General features: G+C 42.6%; 2 protein-coding genes across 2 annotated transcripts in view; one reads left to right on the top strand and one right to left on the bottom strand.

Annotated features, from left to right (window-relative positions):
* LOC133951285 (multiple epidermal growth factor-like domains protein 6) overlaps positions 1–19756 on the top strand; it is a 59708-nt gene that overhangs the window by 25680 nt on the left and 14272 nt on the right. Inside the window, exons 10-22 of the mRNA XM_062385132.1 lie at positions 840–977; positions 1148–1270; positions 2411–2533; positions 2656–2898; positions 2993–3121; positions 5767–5895; positions 6547–6675; positions 10678–10812; positions 11295–11429; positions 12490–12615; positions 13731–13862; positions 14528–14659; positions 14963–15091. Of these exons, the coding sequence (XP_062241116.1) occupies positions 840–977; positions 1148–1270; positions 2411–2533; positions 2656–2898; positions 2993–3121; positions 5767–5895; positions 6547–6675; positions 10678–10812; positions 11295–11429; positions 12490–12615; positions 13731–13862; positions 14528–14659; positions 14963–15091 (1803 nt within the window). The remainder of the gene's footprint in view (positions 1–839; positions 978–1147; positions 1271–2410; positions 2534–2655; positions 2899–2992; positions 3122–5766; positions 5896–6546; positions 6676–10677; positions 10813–11294; positions 11430–12489; positions 12616–13730; positions 13863–14527; positions 14660–14962; positions 15092–19756) is intronic.
* Positions 6614–9881, bottom strand: LOC133951286 (EH domain-containing protein 2-like). Its single transcript, XM_062385133.1, has 6 exons — positions 9608–9881; positions 9302–9478; positions 9061–9158; positions 8272–8684; positions 7717–7881; positions 6614–7617 (listed from the first exon to the last, which is right to left on the bottom strand). The coding sequence occupies exons 1-6, from the start codon at positions 9826–9828 to the stop codon at positions 7057–7059; spliced, it is 1635 nt and encodes a 544-aa protein (XP_062241117.1). The 5' UTR covers positions 9829–9881; the 3' UTR covers positions 6614–7056.

Below are 19756 nucleotides of genomic sequence, written 5' to 3'. Positions count from 1 at the left end.
GCTCCAGTTAAGTGCCATGAACTGGCATTTGATAATGCAGAGAAAAACAATATCCCTGTCCCTGCCAATTGAACAGAGAAACAATGTGCAGGTTAGGTAGGGTGTGCAAGAGATCACATGAATCATAATAATCATAAATGTGCTTAATTGACCTATTACAACATGTGTTGTTATGGTAGTTTTAAAGTGGAAAGGGTAAGTGGATCACTTTAACCCCTTGATTTCTCTGGTCTGTCTAACTTTACCCCTAAGCTGGGGTAAAGTGAGTCACAAGACCACTTTTTAAAAAACAATCATATTTTCACTGCCCTTTGTCCTGAAGACATTCTGATCATTTCCATTGCTAGGAAACATCCTGAATTAATGGGAAATGTGTTAATTTTACTGATATATCATTTTAGCTCGCCTAGAGGAGAGCAAATGTAAAAAATGTCTCACATTACATTACCCGAGGGTACAAACCCAGAACAACAAGAATCAAGAAAGTACAATTTCTTCAAAAATAGAGCAAAACTACAAAGTGCTATAAGTAAGTGCCAAGTGCTACGAAATTGTTAATTTTCTTTATATAATTTTTTGGAGGCGGGCCAATTTAAAATGGATGGCGGGCCGCAGATGGCCCGCGGGCCGTAGTTTGGACACCCCTGGTCTATATATTTATTCAGCACATTTATGATTTACATTGCCAGGATATTAGAAAGGTTAAGTTTAGTTCTGTCTCTTATCATCTTTACCCAGCAGTTAAAAGACTGGGACAAATAAAACAGTCCTTTAAATGCCCCCAACATTGGCCTCATGTGTCCGCACTGTACTCATGGTTGAGGTTGTGTGTCCTCCAGGCATTGAAATGGAGATCGTCAACAGTTGTGAGAAGAGCAATGGAGGTTGCTCTCATCACTGCGAGCACACCACCAACGGCCCGCTCTGTTCCTGCAACCACGGTTACCAGCTGGCCCGAGACAGGAAGACATGTGCAGGTAAGAATTTCTCCTTTCTGTCTGTTGCTTCTTCTTATTCCTCTAAGTCTTGTTCTCCATCGTTATTGTATTGTTTATTCTTTCACTCTTCTTTGATATTAGCTCTCTTTTGGTTTCTTTATTTGTCCGTTTGTCTGCTGAAACCATGTGCCACTGTGTGCCGTCCTCAGATAGTGATGAGTGTGCCAGTAGGGAGTCGTGCTGTAGTCACTCCTGCAGAAACTACCCGGGCGGCTACGAGTGCAGCTGCAGAGCCGGCCACAGACTCAACCCAGACGGCTGCGGCTGCGATGGTAAGAGACGGTTGGAGTGTTAGCAGATTGCCTGGTCTGGTGATTTTTTTAAGTGTTGTGACACAGCTGCGCAGGACACAAATTCCCAAAGCAAATATACTAACTAATTACTCCGATATTGAGCCTTTTCAAGTCCTCTCAGAGCAGAAAACAAGAAACACATTTGTTTACTGAAGAGCAGATTTTGCACAATCGAGAGCAACTGCGAGATTATTAACGCAGCAAAAAACATAATCTGCATATGGAAGAATTTAGATCAAATAAATGCTCTGAAGTGAAACTGTCTTATCTTCATCTGGGTGGAAAAAAATGACAAGGCCGACCTGAGCTTGAACAGGGTGCGTTCAATCTCAAACGTTATGAAAGACATGTTTGCTCAAAAAACTAGTGTGCCGACTTCGATATGTTTTCTCTTGTTTGGTGGGTGTGTCCGAGCTGTTGCCCTAGCAGCAGCGACATATATAAAAACCCTGCTGTAATAAAAAGGCAGTGCACACAATGGATTACCAATGTCCTCTATCAATGTGACAGCAATTGTTTACTGTCGCATCATTGAAGTTGTTCAAAGCAGCTAAAACTAGAAACTGTAAGTTAGAGCATATTTTTAATTATTAAATGCTTATTGAATCCCTCTAGAGACAAAAAATGGTCCTTTCAGCTGCTATGTTTGGTTGTCTTTCACAACCATAGACTGTATATTAAGATGGATTACACATTTCCTCTCCCTCCCAATAAATAAAAAGGAAGGTATGAGGTTTTACCTCGTTGGCTTTGATTATCAAATAACTGATTAAAAACAAAATGACTGGAGAAATTACTTTTTAGTCTCAACAACTAACATGGAGGAGGCAGGGTTTATGAACTATACTGCAATGAAAACACTTTGGCGTCATTTTGGGTAGCTGTCATTTCATCAACCTTATGCTTATGATCACAAGGAACTGTTAAATAAACTTTGACTACATTTTATCTGGGCTGAACGCAGCTCTGCTCAACCTCTCTTCCAAAGAACTTATGCATCACCAGTAAAAAACGCTTTTGAGCAAACTAAATAAATCCAAGACACACTTACAATTGAACTGAGCTATTAATACTCTGTCGTTTCTTCAGCGGTATGATGTTTGTGAATTCCTTTGACAGATATTGATGAGTGCCTGGCAGAAACTTCAGGCTGCGAACACTACTGCGTCAACACCCTGGGAACATATGAATGCTTTTGTCGACTCGGCTTCCGCTTGGAGCAAGATCAGCACTCGTGTATCTGTGAGTAAAGTTTGGACTCTAGCTTAACTTGTCATCAATTAATCGATAAAAACTGTCATATTAGGAAATCCCAGTTTGTCTCATATTAAACACAACCCTAACTTTGTGCTGGGTGTCTTTAGCTCTGTATGGCAGAGAACTTGATGAAGATGAGGACGAGGAGGAAGACGACGAAGAGCAGCTGGAGGTCCACAGATTACCAGATCTGCTCTTCCGCAATGCTCCTCAGCTCCTGCAGTACACAGCAGCCTTACACTCCCGTTATCCCAGTGATGATGATGATGGTAGTGATGCTGGAGACAATGAAGAAGGATCCCAGATGCAGAGAGATCGCAGGGGAGAACTCAGGCTGGACAGCCACATAGGTGCAGTAAAACATTCAAGTGATGAAAATAAAAAGAGAAATCAGACGGACATTATTTTATTGTATTCATATTATGTATTCATATGTTTTTTCAGTGTGTCTAGACGGCTCATTTGGGGATGACTGCAGTGCGAGATGTGAAGACTGTGTGAACGGAGAGTGCGGTGAAACCAGAGACAGATGTCAGTGTTCACCTGGATGGACTGGGATCATCTGCAACATGAGTAAGTCCAGTTTATACAAAGACCTTCTACATTCCTGTGCATGTGTCGCTAACGTCCGATTTGAAGCACAGGAGTGAAACTATAAGGGCCTGGCAGCAGGAGATAAGCTACTTATAAACTCTTAAAAATCATAGTTGAAAAACAAATAACTCCAGTTGGTCAGGTTTAGGCACAAAAACAATGTGGTCAGGTTTAGGGAAATATCACAGTTTGGGTTTGTTATGAGGAACATGTATTTAAGATTACAAATGCTTATAAAAAAGAAAGAATGGTGGTTGTTAGTTTGGATCGGTAATGACCAGCAGTCTCTCCCATGTTTAACTCCCATAATCCATTCTGTTCTCCTTCTTACATGGATTCAGTTTCACCAGCCGCCTCATAGTAATTGCAGCCGATTGAAAGCTTTACCACTTGAATATAAAAATATCGTTTTGGGACATTTGTACAAAAGACGGATGCTGTCTCACATGACCACTAGATGTTGCTGTACAATAAAACACAAGTACAGGTCACAATAAGCTGACCGCACCATTTTTATAGTTGGACATTTAGGCAGAAATACACTTTTTTTACTATCTCTCAAGGGGTTACATGTGAACAACAATTTGTGTTTTTTACACTTGCTTGTAATCTGGTAATGACAAGAAACTTGCTATTTTTGCACTTATACAAATAATGTTGAGTTTTCATTTTGCTATCTTTGCACTGACGAGGGGTTACGGCCTTTCCTATGCTATGCTAAGCTAAGCTAAGCCAACTGAATAGCTACATATTTTACAAGGAAGGGTCTCAAACCTCAAGCCAGAAAAGTTATTTGAGTGGTCCTACTAAACTATATCTGTAAAAGTTTATAACAATATTTCATTTTGTAGAACATATAAAATAAGTGACTGGCTAAGACTTGGATAGGAGACCAACATAAATAATTTTGGTCCAGTTCATACACATAAAGTGAAGATAATATTACAGGACAGAACCCACACCCATACACACACACACAGTATTGCTGGTTTTCCCCACAGAATATAGCCTCTTCTATAGGTCTATTTGAGCTATGATGTGGTGAAGCTGTGGGGATGTGAGCGCTCCCACTGTGCATCGATCCAGGGCCATGTATCAAAACCTGTCGGCTCCTCTGCATGGGAGGCTGGCTTGTTTACGGCTCCTGAACACAAGAGCACCGGGTGAATCAATCTGTCTGCTACTGGAGCGAGGCCGAGCAGGGCCCACAGTGAGAGCACATGCCTGAGGCCAAGGATGTCCACTACTAAAGCAAAGCTCCATTGTTCCCATCAGGCTCCATGATTAATGGCTGTCTTTGCTCCGAACAGGAGTCAGGCTCGTAATCATGTGAGGAGAGCCACTTGGGATGAGGTCCGTTAGAAGCAATCTGTCACTTTTAGAAACACGCACCCCAGGTGGTGGTATTCAGATGCACACCCTGAAGGGGAAGTGTCTGGACATGGGCAGCATTTTCAGATGGGGTAGAGTAGATGTCCAGTTTTACTGCCTGAAGCACAGATATGGGAATTGCCACTGTAGAGTAATAACATAGGGATCTATAAAGTACTGTGAACTGCTCAAAACATGGTGACAGCCTCGGACCTTCAATGGCCATTAAAAATTAAATAAAATATTCTACCTCTTTGTCTCATACAATTTGATTGATGTCACTTCACCACCTTATTTTGTGAAATTATAGCCAAAAGGAAAACAATAAATTAGTTTACACTGAAAGTTCATGTACTGGGAGTACAGCAAGTTAAGTTTTAGCCTCTCTTTCTACAATCTGCTTCCAAGTTAATCTCTTAAAAAAGATGTGCAGGTCATAAGCCCCACCTTCTCCATGTTAGTGGATGGGACGTTGACCAAACCAAAAATGGCTTAATTAGTGTTTTGATGCTTGAAATCAGGGGTGAAACATCAAGATTGACAAACACAGGCTGACTCGCGATTGGTCGAGCGCTCCTAACGGCTCCATCCCTCAATTGCTAATGTGCAGACTCTGGGTTCAATTACGCAACATGGCAGCGTTCGTATGCAGGATATTTTGGCTTCATTTTCTGGATAGTGGTAGGCAGTGAAGACGCGTCGTACATCTTTATATACAGTCTATGATCCTCAGCTTAAATTTGTGATGCATCTGAATTAACATGGTAACATGGTTAATACAAATATGGTTAGAATTGATTTAATGGTTTCCCATAGTTTTCTTTACTAGTTAATTCTTGTTTAACTAACACTTTCTGCTTGTTAATTCCTGTAGTCATCATTATTTTCACTTTCTGTCTATAGGCGGTTGCATGATGAAGTTACCCAAACAGATTATTACAGCTGTCTTATCTTTCAGTGAGTGACATAAAGCTGCTATGTGACATGGAATTTAAGCACACATTAACGTGAGGGATTGCAACACGTCTTCAACAGCCAGATGGTTCATGTTATAATGTCTAACAAGGCCACAGGGATTAGGAGTGTGAGGAGAGCACACACATGAAGAGAGACAGGATAAGGAAGAAGCGTTGACTGACTTCTTACCACCAGTGCTTAGACCTTGAATTTACCACAGTTTGATCCAGTAATTGATTCTGATATGCCGTGCTTTTTTTTTCTCATATGATCCCACCTCCTCTTGCTCTCTGCAGCTTGTCCACAGGGGACCTACGGTCAGGCCTGCAACAGTCTGTGCCGTTGTCAGAATGGAGGCGTGTGTGACCCAGTGACTGGGAAGTGTTTGTGTCCCCCAGGGGTACAGGGCCTGCTCTGCGAGGATGGTTCGTACACTCTTTCCTCTATAGAATCACACTTTAGGCAGACATAAACACACACACTCAATTCGAATTTACGCTTGTTTTGGTTTAAGAGTAAGAATATTATGAATATGAAGTCACAATTTAATGAGAAAAAACTGAATTGGCCTAAAATTACAAAAATAAATACTTAAAAAGAAAACTGTTTATATATTTAGGAAAAAGGTAGCAGGGAGAAGAGGTGCTCACTGAAGTCCCACTCAATCTTGATTACCTATCTCACTGTTTCTCAACTACGAAACCCCTTTGAATAGCAAGCAGATGTAAAGTCGACCGCTACCAAACATTTTCTCCGCCATAATAGAGGCAACTTCTTCCAAGTGTGTGTGGTTCTTTCTTCAGAAATATAAAATCAGGAGGCTGAGACCTAATATGGCGCTGATGTGCCAAAAGATGAAGTATTTGTGAAACCTACATGAAAAGTATATCCAAGGTTTATTATCTCTTTTTAGAGTCCCTTATACTCATATTATTGAGCCCATATTTTTGTATTATTTCTTGCCTAACCTTGTTAAACAGTCGTCCTCTGCTTTTATTCCAGTGGAGCTTGTTTTACTGAAGCAGATATCCTAACAGAACTATGACTATATTTCCTGTCATTATTCATGTTCACAGGTTGCCCAAGAGGTTATTTCGGGGGGCACTGTACAAGAAAGTGTAACTGCCCAAACAACGGACACTGTCATCGTCTGTATGGAGCCTGTCTGTGCTCTCCAGGGTTATATGGTCGTTTCTGCCACCTGCGTGAGTACCAACATGATGATGGTGATGATGATGTTATCACAAACAATAAATATTAATGCTGGCTAATCATCTTTATAAGTTTAATGGCAATTAAAAATAGATACATTATTATTATGTAAGAGTAAATATATATATATATATCCTGAATGAAAACTCCATCCAGTTGAAGGTTGGAATTACTGCTGTATTGATTTTGTGCAAAATTCTGAAGTGAAATGTGAGATTAAAAAAAGTTTTCAGTGATCAGAGCCATCAAACATGAAATTAATGTTTTGGTGTCATTCTGATTAACGTATTCTCTGATGAGATTATATTTAGAAAATGATTTACATATTTTACATATAATGGAGACATGTCCTCAGTTTTCCACTTCCGTCATGTTTACTCTTCTTCGCTGGCTGTACTTAGGCGCTTTGACGGTGGCACCAGGTGAGAGGGCAGCTCTCTGGGCAGCCAGTGGCCTTCCAGCTTCCCCTCAATGAGGTGGACTGCCAAAGCGAACTCCTCATTGTCCAACATGCCGTCTCCATCCACATCGGACAGCCTCCAGACGTGAGCAAGCACCGAGTTCGGCAGAAGCGTGGTCGTCATCCACTGTTTGACTTTGCTGCCGCTCAGTTTGCCCGCGTTCGGACTGAGGTTGTAGAAGATCTCATCATACTTGGGCTTGTACTTCTCCACGATCCACTCGTCGAAATCTGCCTCGCTGCCGTCATCGTCTCTGGTGAGCTCCTTGAAAGGATCTCTCCTGTAATGCTCGCGACGGAACGTTCCCAAAAGGTCCCCGTCCAACATGCCAGGGAGGGATTTCTTCTTCGTTTCTTGCAGTTGAAGTAAAGGCACCAGGTTCGCTATGTCGGTGGTCAGGAGTTTATCCAGGGAGGCCATCAGACTTGGTTTCAGGGTCTTGAACTTTGAGAAATTGTGACCCAGAAGTTTCTCCTGTAAATGAACACAGTTACATGTAAGACACAAAGAACATATTTAGGGAAGTTTCAACATATATGTTCTTAAATTAGCAATTGAAACGTAGTGTTTGACCTGCATCTTGGCGCAGTCGGGGAAGTCACCAGCTGGAACTCGATGCTGTTGCTGGATCTTGTGGAAAATCACAGGAAGCTGATAAATCAGGTTGTGCTTCTTGCTTTCTTTGCAGAAAATGGTCGGCATCTCCTGCTTTAGATAGCTGATAATATGTGCATGAGCCTGGGAAGGGAGAAAAACTCCAATGAGACACAAGATCATAAAATCTGCAGCTGGATTTTTTTGCATATTTATTCCAGATACAATACAGATGTTGGCCACTTCAGGCAATGATGCAGCACTTCTGATCCTCTTGTGGCCTGGACATAATTGATGTGGGCCTAAAGAAGTGAGGTTGTAAAATAGCAAATGTGGAACATAATAGCCCAAAACTAATTCGGCCACCTTTGGCACCTTGTTTGAGATGCGGTATGGCAATGGCTGACATGTGGCCCAAGCGAACAAAGAGTAGCTGACCTTCCAAGTGCCATCATTCCACGTGGTATGTTGGCCGCATGTGGGATGTAGACCAAATTGGAGCCTACCCCTTTTTTGCTATGTGCGATCTCTTACCCGTACTAAGCGTGCCCTCTTCACCAGGTCATTAAGCTTCCGTACTGCAGCATTCCGCGGCAGGTTCCGTATGTCACTCAAAAGATCCTCCTCCTCCAGCTCTATCAGCTGGTAGTGGTCGCACATCTGCCTGGGCTCGGACCAGAATGACCCGATGTATACCCGCAGGATCTCCGGGGTCCGAAACACTTTCCCCAGTGACCACATGAGGGCGCCGTACACTCTCATGAGCTGCTGCGAGTCCACCCTGTCGGCCTTGTTGAGCACCACCCGCAGCTTGTCCTCGTAGCCGCACAGAGATCCAAAGGCCCGGGTGAGCTCGTCGGAGAACTCAAGTTTGTGTGCGTCGAAGAGCAGGATGATTCGATCCACACGCTCCGCAAACCAGCGCAGCACTGCCGGGTAGTCGTAGCCTGGGGAGGGAGAAAGAAAACATAGGGTTTTCATCAACACTAACTGTAAGGGGGACTCAGGCTCTCACTGGTTTCGAGCCATTTCAGTTACACCCATGGATTAACACATCCATAAAACAAAGCTATGGCAGCTCCTTAACTTACTCCTCGTCTCCTCCCAACTTTAATGTCACATTACCTTTGTCTGCTGTTCTTCTGACTTCATGTGTTGGACGGAGATCCTGTTATGTTATTGCATCTACTATGACTCCTCTTTTCAGGAATTTAAATCCCCCCGACAACAACAATGCTGTTCGCCTCTAAAACTTGAATACGTGGACATTAGGGCCCACTAATAGTTTCTGCCAGTGAAAAGGAAATTAGCAAAGCATCTCACCTCGACTCAGCTTTCTCTTGGCTGCAGTCAATATCCCCGGTGTGTCGATAATGCTGATGCTTTCAAGCACTTGATTTGGCATCTGAACACACTGAAACCTGCATCAAACAAATATTTGTGAACAACAGAAAGGGAAAAAATCTAAGTCAAAAGTTTAATCAGTGACTTTTGGTAAATTAAGTTAGAACTCCTCTTATTCTCCCCCTTTTTCATTTTCTGCTTTTGTGTCTTCTTGAGCCACCTGTTCAGAAAAGAGTTTCCAAAAGGGCCAAGGTTGCGGAAGGGTTTCTTGGGATCCACCGTGAGGGCATTCCCAGGGATGATTCCCTCCTTGTCTCCGTACATGACAGCGCTGAAGCAGTCAGTGGTCGGCTCTGGCCCTACTCTGCTACCAGGAAAATCTTGCTCTATGAGATACCTGAAGACACAAACAACGTGGAGCACCACCTTCATCATCCTTTGATCCAACACAGGGTTAATCACATGCACAAAATGCAAGGAATCTGCATATTTTTAATGGCTGAAGAGTCGGAGGCCACAATCTTACCTGATGAATGTTGTCTTTCCTGTTGAGTACTGGCCCATCACCAGCACCATTGGCTTGCTGTCAAAGTCTGCGTCCTCATAGCTCGGCATGTGGAAGTGATGGAAGGCGCAATATTTCTCTATCGGCAGCAGCCTCTTGTAATAAATATTCTTCAGCTCCTCTGTCACCGTATTGACATCTCCCATCATTTTAGGGCTGCTCCTGAGCCTCCGGATGGACATCTTGATTTTTGTTTTGCTCTCGACCGTCTCAGTGTGGAGGCTGCTCACCCTTCCAAGACCAAAAACCGAATGACGGAGGAATGTGCACAAGGAATATTATCAGTTTCTCACAGCTGTCTGCTCCATCCTGCAGCGGGACATACAGAGGGTGGAGAGGGTGTAACCAGAGCCTGCAGCTGCACCTAACATAAAGCCAATGTGGAGAGGGACAGGGTGGAGTGGAGTTCAGCTTTTTGTTGCTGAGCAGAGACAGTCCTGGCAGAATCTGATTGTTTTAAGCACTTAATGAGGACATGGCAGTGTTTAAGTTTCCAATGTCTTACGTTACACTCTACGTATATTTGTTCAACGTGTCAGTTTATGTGATGTAGTTGCAGAAAATCTCCAATAACAGTGGCCACCAAGTTGCTGCCATCATGATTGTCACAGCTCAAACTTTGCAGGAAAGCATTTGCAGAAACTGCCGGCCTACAGTCAAGTTAGATCTGTGATTTTACTGATATAGTTGGGATGAACGATACACCATAATTGTGCATGAAGTTCATGTGAAACAGGAGTCTGCGGTCACATGACTTGGACTATAGCAGAGGTCTGGCGCTGTGATAACACGGTGGTCGGGTGTGTTTGTTTTAATAAATGTAATCTGATATTTCAAAAGTTTTTCTTAATGAACTCACTTGTTTAACTGGAAAGAAACGTTTATGAAGTCGTTTTTCGTGCAGCAACACTGTCAGTCGTGCAGTTTGATCAACATTTGTGTGAGAGCCTATTGACACCATTCGCTGCTGTACATCGACCTAACTGCTTTTCTTTTGTTCCGTTTTCCATCCCATCCCATCCACCCCTCAGCGTGTCCCAGGTGGACGCACGGCACAGGCTGTTCCAAGGAATGCGACTGTGTTCAAGAACATTCCTCTGGCTGTGACCCCAAAACGGGGAGCTGTTTCTGTAAAGCTGCACACCACGGCCCACAGTGTGAGAAAGGTAGGAACACTTCAGCACGACATCAACGTGTGCATCAGTATCCAAGGCCTCAGGAATGAAATGGTTAAGATTTGAATAGAGTAGTTAAATAGAGTAAACTATTTCAGGTCAACTGCCTAACATGCACTTTTCAGCCACAACCTGATGTAGACATATTGCTGTAATGACCATTTCACAGCTTCAAACTTTATTAAGTTCCTGGTTAATCTCCTTGGCCGGTGGAAAATAAACTTGGTGGTTTGCTGCTAAATGCAGTAAAGGTATCTGTATTATATATAGAGGAGCAGCCCGAGATCATAAACAGATATTTCAGAATCATCACTGGTTTGATCAACACAAGTGCTTGACTCTCAATGGTTTTGCAAAACGTTTGGTTTGACGTTCTCTGCTGTGTTAATCTTCTTTTGCTCTCTGCGTGTGTGTGTGTGTGTGTGTGTGTGTTTGTGTGTGTGTGTGTTTGTGTTTCCGTTCCCTTTTTGTAGAATGTGATCCTGGCTTCTTCGGTGCAGACTGTGAGCGACCATGTGACTGTCCAGGTGGGGGACCATGTGACCCCAGGAGCGGGGAGTGCAGCCAGCGATGTCCTGCAGGACTTCATGGACATAGATGTCAGATCGGTGAGAAGAAAAGCTGCTGCAATGCAGTTTAAATAACATTGTTTGCTTTGAACTATACAAGTGCTGTGTAGGGGAAGTGCAGAGTCAAGTTATTTTAGGTCTAATTTATGTTTAAACCGTTTTTTCTTACATCTGGCGTTCATCCAAAAGTCATATTTTTCGTTTCAAATGTTTCCGACACAGTGTCAATGGACAGTTAGAAGTCCCCCATCAACCTTGACTCCACAGCGCTCTCTTGTGGTTACATAGTAGAGCACCACTGTGAGTCAATGCAGTATAACCCCGCATACTGGTGCATGCAGGTGTCAGCATGTCTGGTTTTTGTTTGCATACTTCATGCTTGTGTAAATGTTTTCGATAAACTGACAACACAAACTGTTATTGATGAGTTCCTGCAATTTCTTCCCCTTTGTCACAACCTTTTTCTTTTTTTACCGTAACGCCAATAAATCCTCCTTTATTTTCTCCTTCTATTCACGCTCTGTTGCCTTTGATGGATTGAGTGGATTTAGCACTTGAAATAAAAAAAGTTCACCTGGTCAATGCAGGTGTTCCTGTTATCACGAGTTGTTCCTTGGCAGCAGGGCATCCTCTGGCTGTTTGCTCTGCTGGTTGAAGGAAAGTTCAACCCTCTGTGTTTTGATCTAAAGTGATACTGAATATTGTTCCGGAGCCTCTGGTATAAAATGTGACTTTGTGTCTCTGTGGAGTGGATTAAGACAACATGACTGAGTAACAGTGTGTCAGCGCTAATGCACAGCCCAGGCCCGGGCTTGCAGAGTTTTGCTGATGCCAAATATAAAACAGGAGTCTTCCAAATTTCTGACTTTTACTGATCTTAAGTTGGTGGCCAGGTCATGACAGGGGTAATTTACTTGAGTTACTACTACAGAGGCTGAATAAATAAACAGAAAACGAGTCAGAATTTCTCAACTGTAGTTTTCTCCTTTAGCCCATTGTGCAATATTGTGTTACCCTTTCTTGTGGTTTTTCTGGTTTTACACTGGACGTTGTGTTTTACACTTTTTTATTTCCATGTTTTCATTGTGTATTGTTAAAGCTTGCAAAGCTGGGAGCTATGGACAAAACTGTCATCTGACCTGTGACTGTGGAGGAACGCTCTGTGATCCCATAACCGGAGAGTGCATCTGTCCCCCTGGGAAGACAGGACACTCCTGTCAGGAAGGTAGGCTTATTTTCATTGTCCTTTAAAGGAAAAATAGTCTGCTTATATTCAGTATCATGATTTCAACTTGAAAAGATTAAAATGCTTTTATTTTAAGTAAACACATCACTTTCCTCACACTGTCAAATGCTGCAGCTCCTTTTTTCAGCCTCTGTCTGAAACTCTCTGTAAGGCCTCCCCCCTCCTGAAAAAAAAAATTGGCCTCCAATCTAGATTTACCCAAATTTGTTAGGGGGGGGGGGGGTCTCAGAATATCCACTAGGTATGAAAATGTGTAGGACATGGCATCACAATACTCAAGGTATTGGCTGGACCACAGATGAGTCTTATCAGGGGATTCAGGAGAAGTGTTTTACAGACTAGGCCTGTCGAAATAAAATTTGTTTATCATGACACATTAGTATGTACCGCATACCGCTCACCCCACGTGCACGCCGTCAGACGAAGTTGAACATTTGAAATTGCTCTAATAGTCTGTGGTGCCTCCTCTTACCAGTAACAACTTAACATTACTGACTTACTTTACTGGTCCAACGGGCATGTTATAGATGCAGGTGACAGTGAGCGCCCTCTGCTGAATCACGAAGCAAACTACCTCAGATAAGCTGATGCGCTTCTAGATTTGTTTATTTTGAAGTCCAACAGGTCAATACAGTTCAAATGTTAACTATTCAAATAAAAACTGACAGCTCTACTTTTGACTTTGGGCTAACCTTGGAGACCTTTTACATTAAAAAAAACTCCATGTGCCTCAAAGTGATAACTATAAAAGCATAACATGTCTAGAGAGCTTTGGGACATTTTAGCCTGATCGTGTTGCAGATTATAGGAGTAAGAAAATGTGTTGAGGGACAATTTGAACTCACTGACTCACTACCAGCTTGCAGTATTATCTCCATACACAAAGACACCATTGTGGTTGTGTCCCTTTTCCTTAACTTAACCGAACCAATTACAAAGTTGTCCTTTGTTTTAAAGCTCACTTGCCCAGTGTCACATAAAACATTCCTCTCCCAAATGATTTAGGTATAAGAAGCTTTGGGGCTTTAGAGCGACGTTACTAACATAAGTGGATTACTGCTCAGTTAATCCATAAGACACTTGATGCTCCGCAGACTGCCCTGATGGATTCTGGGGGTTCAAATGCCAGTCGTCTTGTCCTGGCTGTCAGAACGGAGGCTCCTGCAACAAGCAGACTGGAGGCTGTGACTGCATGCCAGGCTTCACTGGAGACCTCTGTCACAACAGTGAGTTTCTACTGAGGTTTAAGACAAAAAGCATGGGATTTCTGTTGTCATTTTAGGTTTAGTTTTAACCATTGACTGTTTGTTAAGATGAACGACATGACTGCTCTCCAAAAGTGAAGGCAAAGCGTGTGGATTGACACCTGTTGGTTGGTAACAATATAGATCATAAGTTCCGCCTCTTTCTTCTTTATGGATGGGACAGGGACCAATATTAAGATCACATGCAAGAAGGGGTACGCAAGCACGCAAGGAGCTCTTGCGTGCTTGCGTACCCCTTCTTGCTTGTCTCTGAAAACGTTAATTTTTTTGTGTGTCTGCTTTGTGAAGATGTTTTTTACTTTCACTTTGTTACTAAAACGTGTGTCCTGTGGATGTCTGTTGTATCCAGAGTGTCCTCCAGGTTACCATGGAGCCGGCTGCTTCATGCACTGCTCATGCCACCCTGACGCCGGCTGTGACCCACACACTGGACACTGCGTCTGCCCTCCTGGCAAAAGAGGCCACGACTGTGCAACACGTGAGAACTGCACTTAGCCTTAAAATATACCGAATCTCATTTTGATTATTTATTAAATGGTATAATATTTTATGAAATTGCAGTGTTATAGGGTCAATGGCTAAAAATCTATCATTCTTACGTTGTGTAACATTTTGGACTTTCGCAGCCTGTGAGTCTGGCTACTGGGGCCAAGGGTGCACCACTAGATGTCAGTGCCGGGACAGATCTGTGGGCTGTGACCCGGTCACCGGTCAGTGTGTGTGTGAGACGGGCTTCACCGGAGACCACTGTGAAGAGAGTAAGTTGACCTCTCCGATGTATTTTGATGAATGCTGCCACCATGGGGCGTTTGCAGGTATAGAATCCCTTAATCTAAAACGTTATCGTACTATGTTTAATATTGCAGTTGATCCTTGGACTGTGATTTACTTTGTAAGTGGGATGAACAACATGATATTTAGCACCACAGTTTAACACCACAGAATGTATATTTGGTTTCTAACAGGCTGCACTTTGGTTAAATAACTCAAGACTTCAGATGCTGAAAATCATCCATCACAAGTTTTCTGTGTTGAAATGTTCACATCACTGTCATCCACAGAGTGTGTGAATGGCAGTTATGGGCAGGGCTGTGCTCAGCAGTGTCAGTGTCACAATGGAGCCCACTGTGACCATGTGAGTGGAGCCTGCACATGTTCTCCTGGATACGCCGGCACGTCTTGTGAAAAAAGTAAGTTCCTTCGTTTAAGTTACTGGCTTTCCTGCCAGCATAATTTCTTAGAAAAGTGAAGCCATCCTTTATTATATAGTATTAGTATTAAACTTCAAATGTAGGAAGTATAGTTCTGATAATAATCCATCCAGTATTTAAAGTGATGGGGATATTGTAATCTGTGTATGGAACTTCACGGTGAGGTTAACCTGAAAGCGAATTGGTGCCCATTGATATTTTAGATTTCAAGAAATGTTAGTTTTTCTGTCAATCGATGGCAAACTGAGAAATGTCTCTCAACTCAGAACTTTTCACCAGTAAGCAAAAGAAAGACACCACACAGTTGTGTTTACAGGGTGAGGATATTAAAGGATTTGCTTGTTATCATCAGCACTGAATTAAAGGAATTCTCAATAATCCACAGCTGCAGTTCACATGAAATGAGCACGATATAAAACAATGATTAGAAGTTGTTCATGTAATGCAAAGAGTCTTTGACATTGCTGCGTTTTTTATTTAATTTTACATTTTCTGTACGGCAAAACGGTTTCTGGTTTGAATCCAGGTCCAGGACTGAGTCTTTCGGTGTAGAGTTTACATGTTCCCCCTGTGTCTGCGTGGGTTTTCTCCAGGTGCTCTAGCTTCCTCCCACAGTCCAAAGACTGAGTCTAGTTGACTGGATCGTAGGTGTGAATGTGATAATGGTTGGTGAATGGTTGTTTGTCTCTATATGTTGGCTCTGCGATACACTGGCGACTGTTCCAGGGTTCACACCGTCACACCCAATATCAGCGGGGGTTGGCTCCAGCACTCCTGCGATAAGCAGTATGGAAGGATGAATGGATGGACAGATGAATGGATAGATAGATATGTCATATAATGCAGAGGGTTACAGTTTCTCAGTCGGTCTGTCTGTCCATTTATAAACATTTCATTTAAGGAGCAGAACTCCCAGTTGTGTTATTCAGGGAGGGAAATGAAGTAATCCTCAGTATGCAGTATATGCATTTTGTCAGAGCTGAAAATATTTCTATTTTTTACTATAAGTAAGTGTTCTGATAATCAGTCGGGGCTTAAGTGTCATTTTTCTAGAAAAAATATTGAAAATTCCAGCTTGTCAGTTTGGAGGATTGCTACACGTAGTGAACTTAGTAGTTTAAGGTATAATGTCATTGGATATCACAAAATACAAAAAACAGATTATTATATAAGTATATTTTTTTGTCAAGTTATCCATTCTGAACCTAACCTAACTTATTTAACCACATTCCCAGTCAAGGCAACTCTGCTGCTCGCCATTACAGTGTGACAATATCATTTTGATACACTAGAGGGCACTGCAGGATCTTTTCTGATTGTCTTCATCTCTGGCCAAGTTTGATTGAATCCTCACACAGATTCAATGAATCATCTTATCGTCTGTGTAACGTCACGAGCAAAACACATAAAAAACACACACAAATCCCCAGATATAAAATGTGTTAGTCTTCCTGGGACAGATGAACAGTATTTCACAGGAAGCAGTTGTTTCATGCGCCACCACATGGCAAACCCCTTCTTCATGTCACCAATATTCCTCTCATCATTACGATATTTGTCCTGAGCAGTGAGACACGGCAACAGTGAGAGAGTCTTAACAGTATAATAGATTTGTTCTTGATTATAGTCTTTTGACTCAGAGTGGCTTCCTGTTATTACAAAGTGTAAGATTTACTGGAAGTGTACGACCAGGCCCAGAAAAGCCATACCACCGCCGAAGCGCGTGGGGCATCGTAAATCACGGCCGTGTCACTCTAGAACAGGGCTTCACATCCCTAGTCATAACACTCTTATGGCCTCAGACGCAGACGTCACTCTGATTGGTCATTGCTGTGGAAGTTCTGGCCATCGGTCCGACCAGATTCTGTTTTGCTGAAGGCCTTTTCCCCCCTCAAACAGAGGTGTCCCGTTTCTCAGTCTTCTGCTGGGGCCTCTTCCTTCAGGAGAAGTCAGGAAGAGGCCTGCGCCGTGAGAAGGACCAGATCTCTCCACTTCATCTGTTTCGCAGAATTCAAATGACTTTTTCAACGTTTGCTCCTGCGCGGGCAATTTTCATCCCGACTCTGGCTTCTATCTCATCAACCATGAAAATCACCGGCCGCTGCAGGACTCGCAGAGCTCGTTGCTATGATGCAAAAAAAAACCTTGTCTCGCTGTGGCTGATGCTGAACATTTCAGTTGAGTCGTTGTTGTGCTGAAATGGGTCCGTGCACACCAGACCTCTTGTTCAAATAGCGTTGGATTGCTGCTGCAGTTCTGATCCACAACTTTGATGTTTGCATCAAAACAGCAGTAAAACAACGAGTTCAACCGGCATCCAACAGCTGCGTTATTGACGAGGAGGCTGGCGTATTTTTTTGTTGTTGTTGTTGTGTTGACCTCTTTCATTGCAGGCCCTGAATAGCACCAGGATGTGCTATTCTGTGTTCTCTCTATCCACTCTGTTTCTGTGGTCTGCGCTCTCTGGCTGTGTGGTCCCTGGACCCGCTTTATGGGCTGACAGCAGTGGCTCTTACACAACCAGAGATCTGGAAATAATCCTCCTGTCTTAAAGACCTCATTTAGTCTGAAGAGTCTTTCAGCGATGGCACAGCGTGTGTGTGTTTGTGTGTGTGTGCGTGTTTTTGCATGTGTGTATGTGTGTCTGTGTGTGAACATGTGTGTGTGTTGGAACGTCTCATCTGTGCCTACCTATAAACAAAGCTTGGAGGGAAGAGTCCACATTTACAAACACTAGCAGACACGGTGCTAATATCCGATGACAGATTGATGCGCTGTGGTTAATATGGAAACCCATCGCCCCCTGCTGGCATAAACAAATAATAAACTTTGCATTTCGGATGTGTCAGGGTCGTCCCTGAAGATCTAACGTAGAGAACGTTTGCCGCAGAACCAAAAAAAGACGGAAATTGCTTTAACATGTTGATTTGATTAGTTGGCTTGGTGTAAAGTCGCCATTAAAGGGAACATCACTCCTGTGAGATGTTTCATGTTTATATTGGAACATCAGAGACATGTGGAGCCTCCGTTTCATCGCTAAACACATGATTTATCAGAGTGACAGCCTGTTGCCATGGTGTCAGCAACTGCTATCCTAATAATAAACAACAGACAATAAACCCATGTTTTCTTTTTTGGGGCCTGAGCGTTACTACAGATCTAATGTACAGCTGGGCTAAGATGACAGCATCCTCAGTGGGCTAGTTTTAATAACGTCGCAGCTTAACCACTACAGAGGCAGGCGAAGACGTCATGCTGTCAGCGTGGGAACGAGTCGGCGGCCATGCCAGTAACTGCCGAGCGAGGAAAGATACGTTTTCTTTTCCCAGTTTGAGGCCTTGAGGCAGAAAAAAAAAAGTAGAAGTGGGGACAGCGTCATCAATTGGAGCAGGAGAAGGAAGCTATGATGTATAGATTGTAAAGAGGGAAACACCCTGAGTGCAGCGCTGTGGCATTTAGAGCACATTCAAAGCACATTTCTGTACAGTGACCGGTCGAGGATTTGTCCAAATCAGGGGCCGTGAAGGGGTCACAGTTTTCACAGAGGGGCCAATTCTACGTCCATACACTGTTCCTGATTCAATGAGATGCACAAGTAATTTAAGAAGCTGTCGGCTCTATTGCTTTGAGCAAAGCCACACATCATTGAATATATTTTAAAAAGTCATATTTATTGTTAGTTTTGACAAATGTTTATTTAAGACCAATGAAAAAACATGGGGCACTTCAGGCCCCAATCAGATTTCATTTGGAGCCAGTGCCCCCCTTCCCTCCCCACTTGCTCTGTAGTACTCCCAAATTGGGTTTTCATCTTTTGACATAGTGACACTGCTTTTCTTATACAGATAGAAGAGGTGGTCAATTAAACAAAACATCAACCCTGAGAAAATTGGGAAACCATCAGCAGGCTTATATTCTATTTAAGTAAAAGTAAAAACAAACAGACAAACATGACCTCAAGTAAAAGTACCATATTACATTTAATACTTGAGTAAAAAAGTGTGTAGTGTACTTTGTTTTACACATACTTAAAGTAAAAGTTCTTGCAGAGTGTAACCTGTTCCCTAACGGTCTATCACAAAATTAACTGTGCCCACTGTATATTTAGCTTTATATAAGAATAAAGCAGATTCTGAAAACGCTATCATTGTCATATTAATGTATGTCTGTGTCTCGGAAAGAGACGTCTTCTGAATCCATTTTGGGTGTTTCTATGCAAGTGAGGGCCTGGTCACACATTTGTGAATGCAAAGCAAATATCGCAGGTCAAAGTTCACCAAAGCCCATGTAACGCAGCAATTTGCCCAAATGCAGGAAGTGAAGATTTTATTTATCAAAGCTCGTACAGATAGGAAGTGAACGGGAGGTTACCTGACCTCTCTGATCGGGTCATTGAACCAATTCCCCTCTTGTATTGATTTATTGAAAACTGCATCTACATGCCAAGCAATGCATTGTAAAAATGTAGGAGCAAACAGTGCAGATATTTGCTTGTATAGGTATTGGAGTAAAAGTGAAAAGTACCTGAAAATTGGTGTGTGAGATTCAGGTGAAAGGGATCTATTGGTGGAAACTGAATATAAAATAATCGTGGTGATCGTATCACTAGTGTGTTTCATCTAAATTTTACATATTGATGTTTCC

This window comes from Platichthys flesus, chromosome 4 (assembly GCF_949316205.1).
Source record: "Platichthys flesus chromosome 4, fPlaFle2.1, whole genome shotgun sequence".
In the NCBI taxonomy this organism is placed as follows: Eukaryota; Metazoa; Chordata; class Actinopteri; order Pleuronectiformes; family Pleuronectidae; genus Platichthys; species Platichthys flesus.
The sequence above is the reverse complement of the archived record's forward strand: the minus strand, read 5'-3'. Positions and strand labels throughout refer to the sequence as shown.

Coding starts and splice junctions, on each gene's coding strand:
- LOC133951286 (XM_062385133.1), bottom strand. CDS start 9,828: ATGTCCATCCGGAGGCTCAGGAGCAGCCCTAAAATGATGGGAGATGTC. Junction 9,479..9,607: donor GGAAAGACAACATTCATCAG/GTAAGATTGTGG, acceptor TTGTGTCTTCAG/GTATCTCATAGAGCAAGATT. Junction 8,685..9,060: donor CAAGAGAAAGCTGAGTCGAG/GTGAGATGCTTT, acceptor CTCCCTCCCCAG/GCTACGACTACCCGGCAGTG.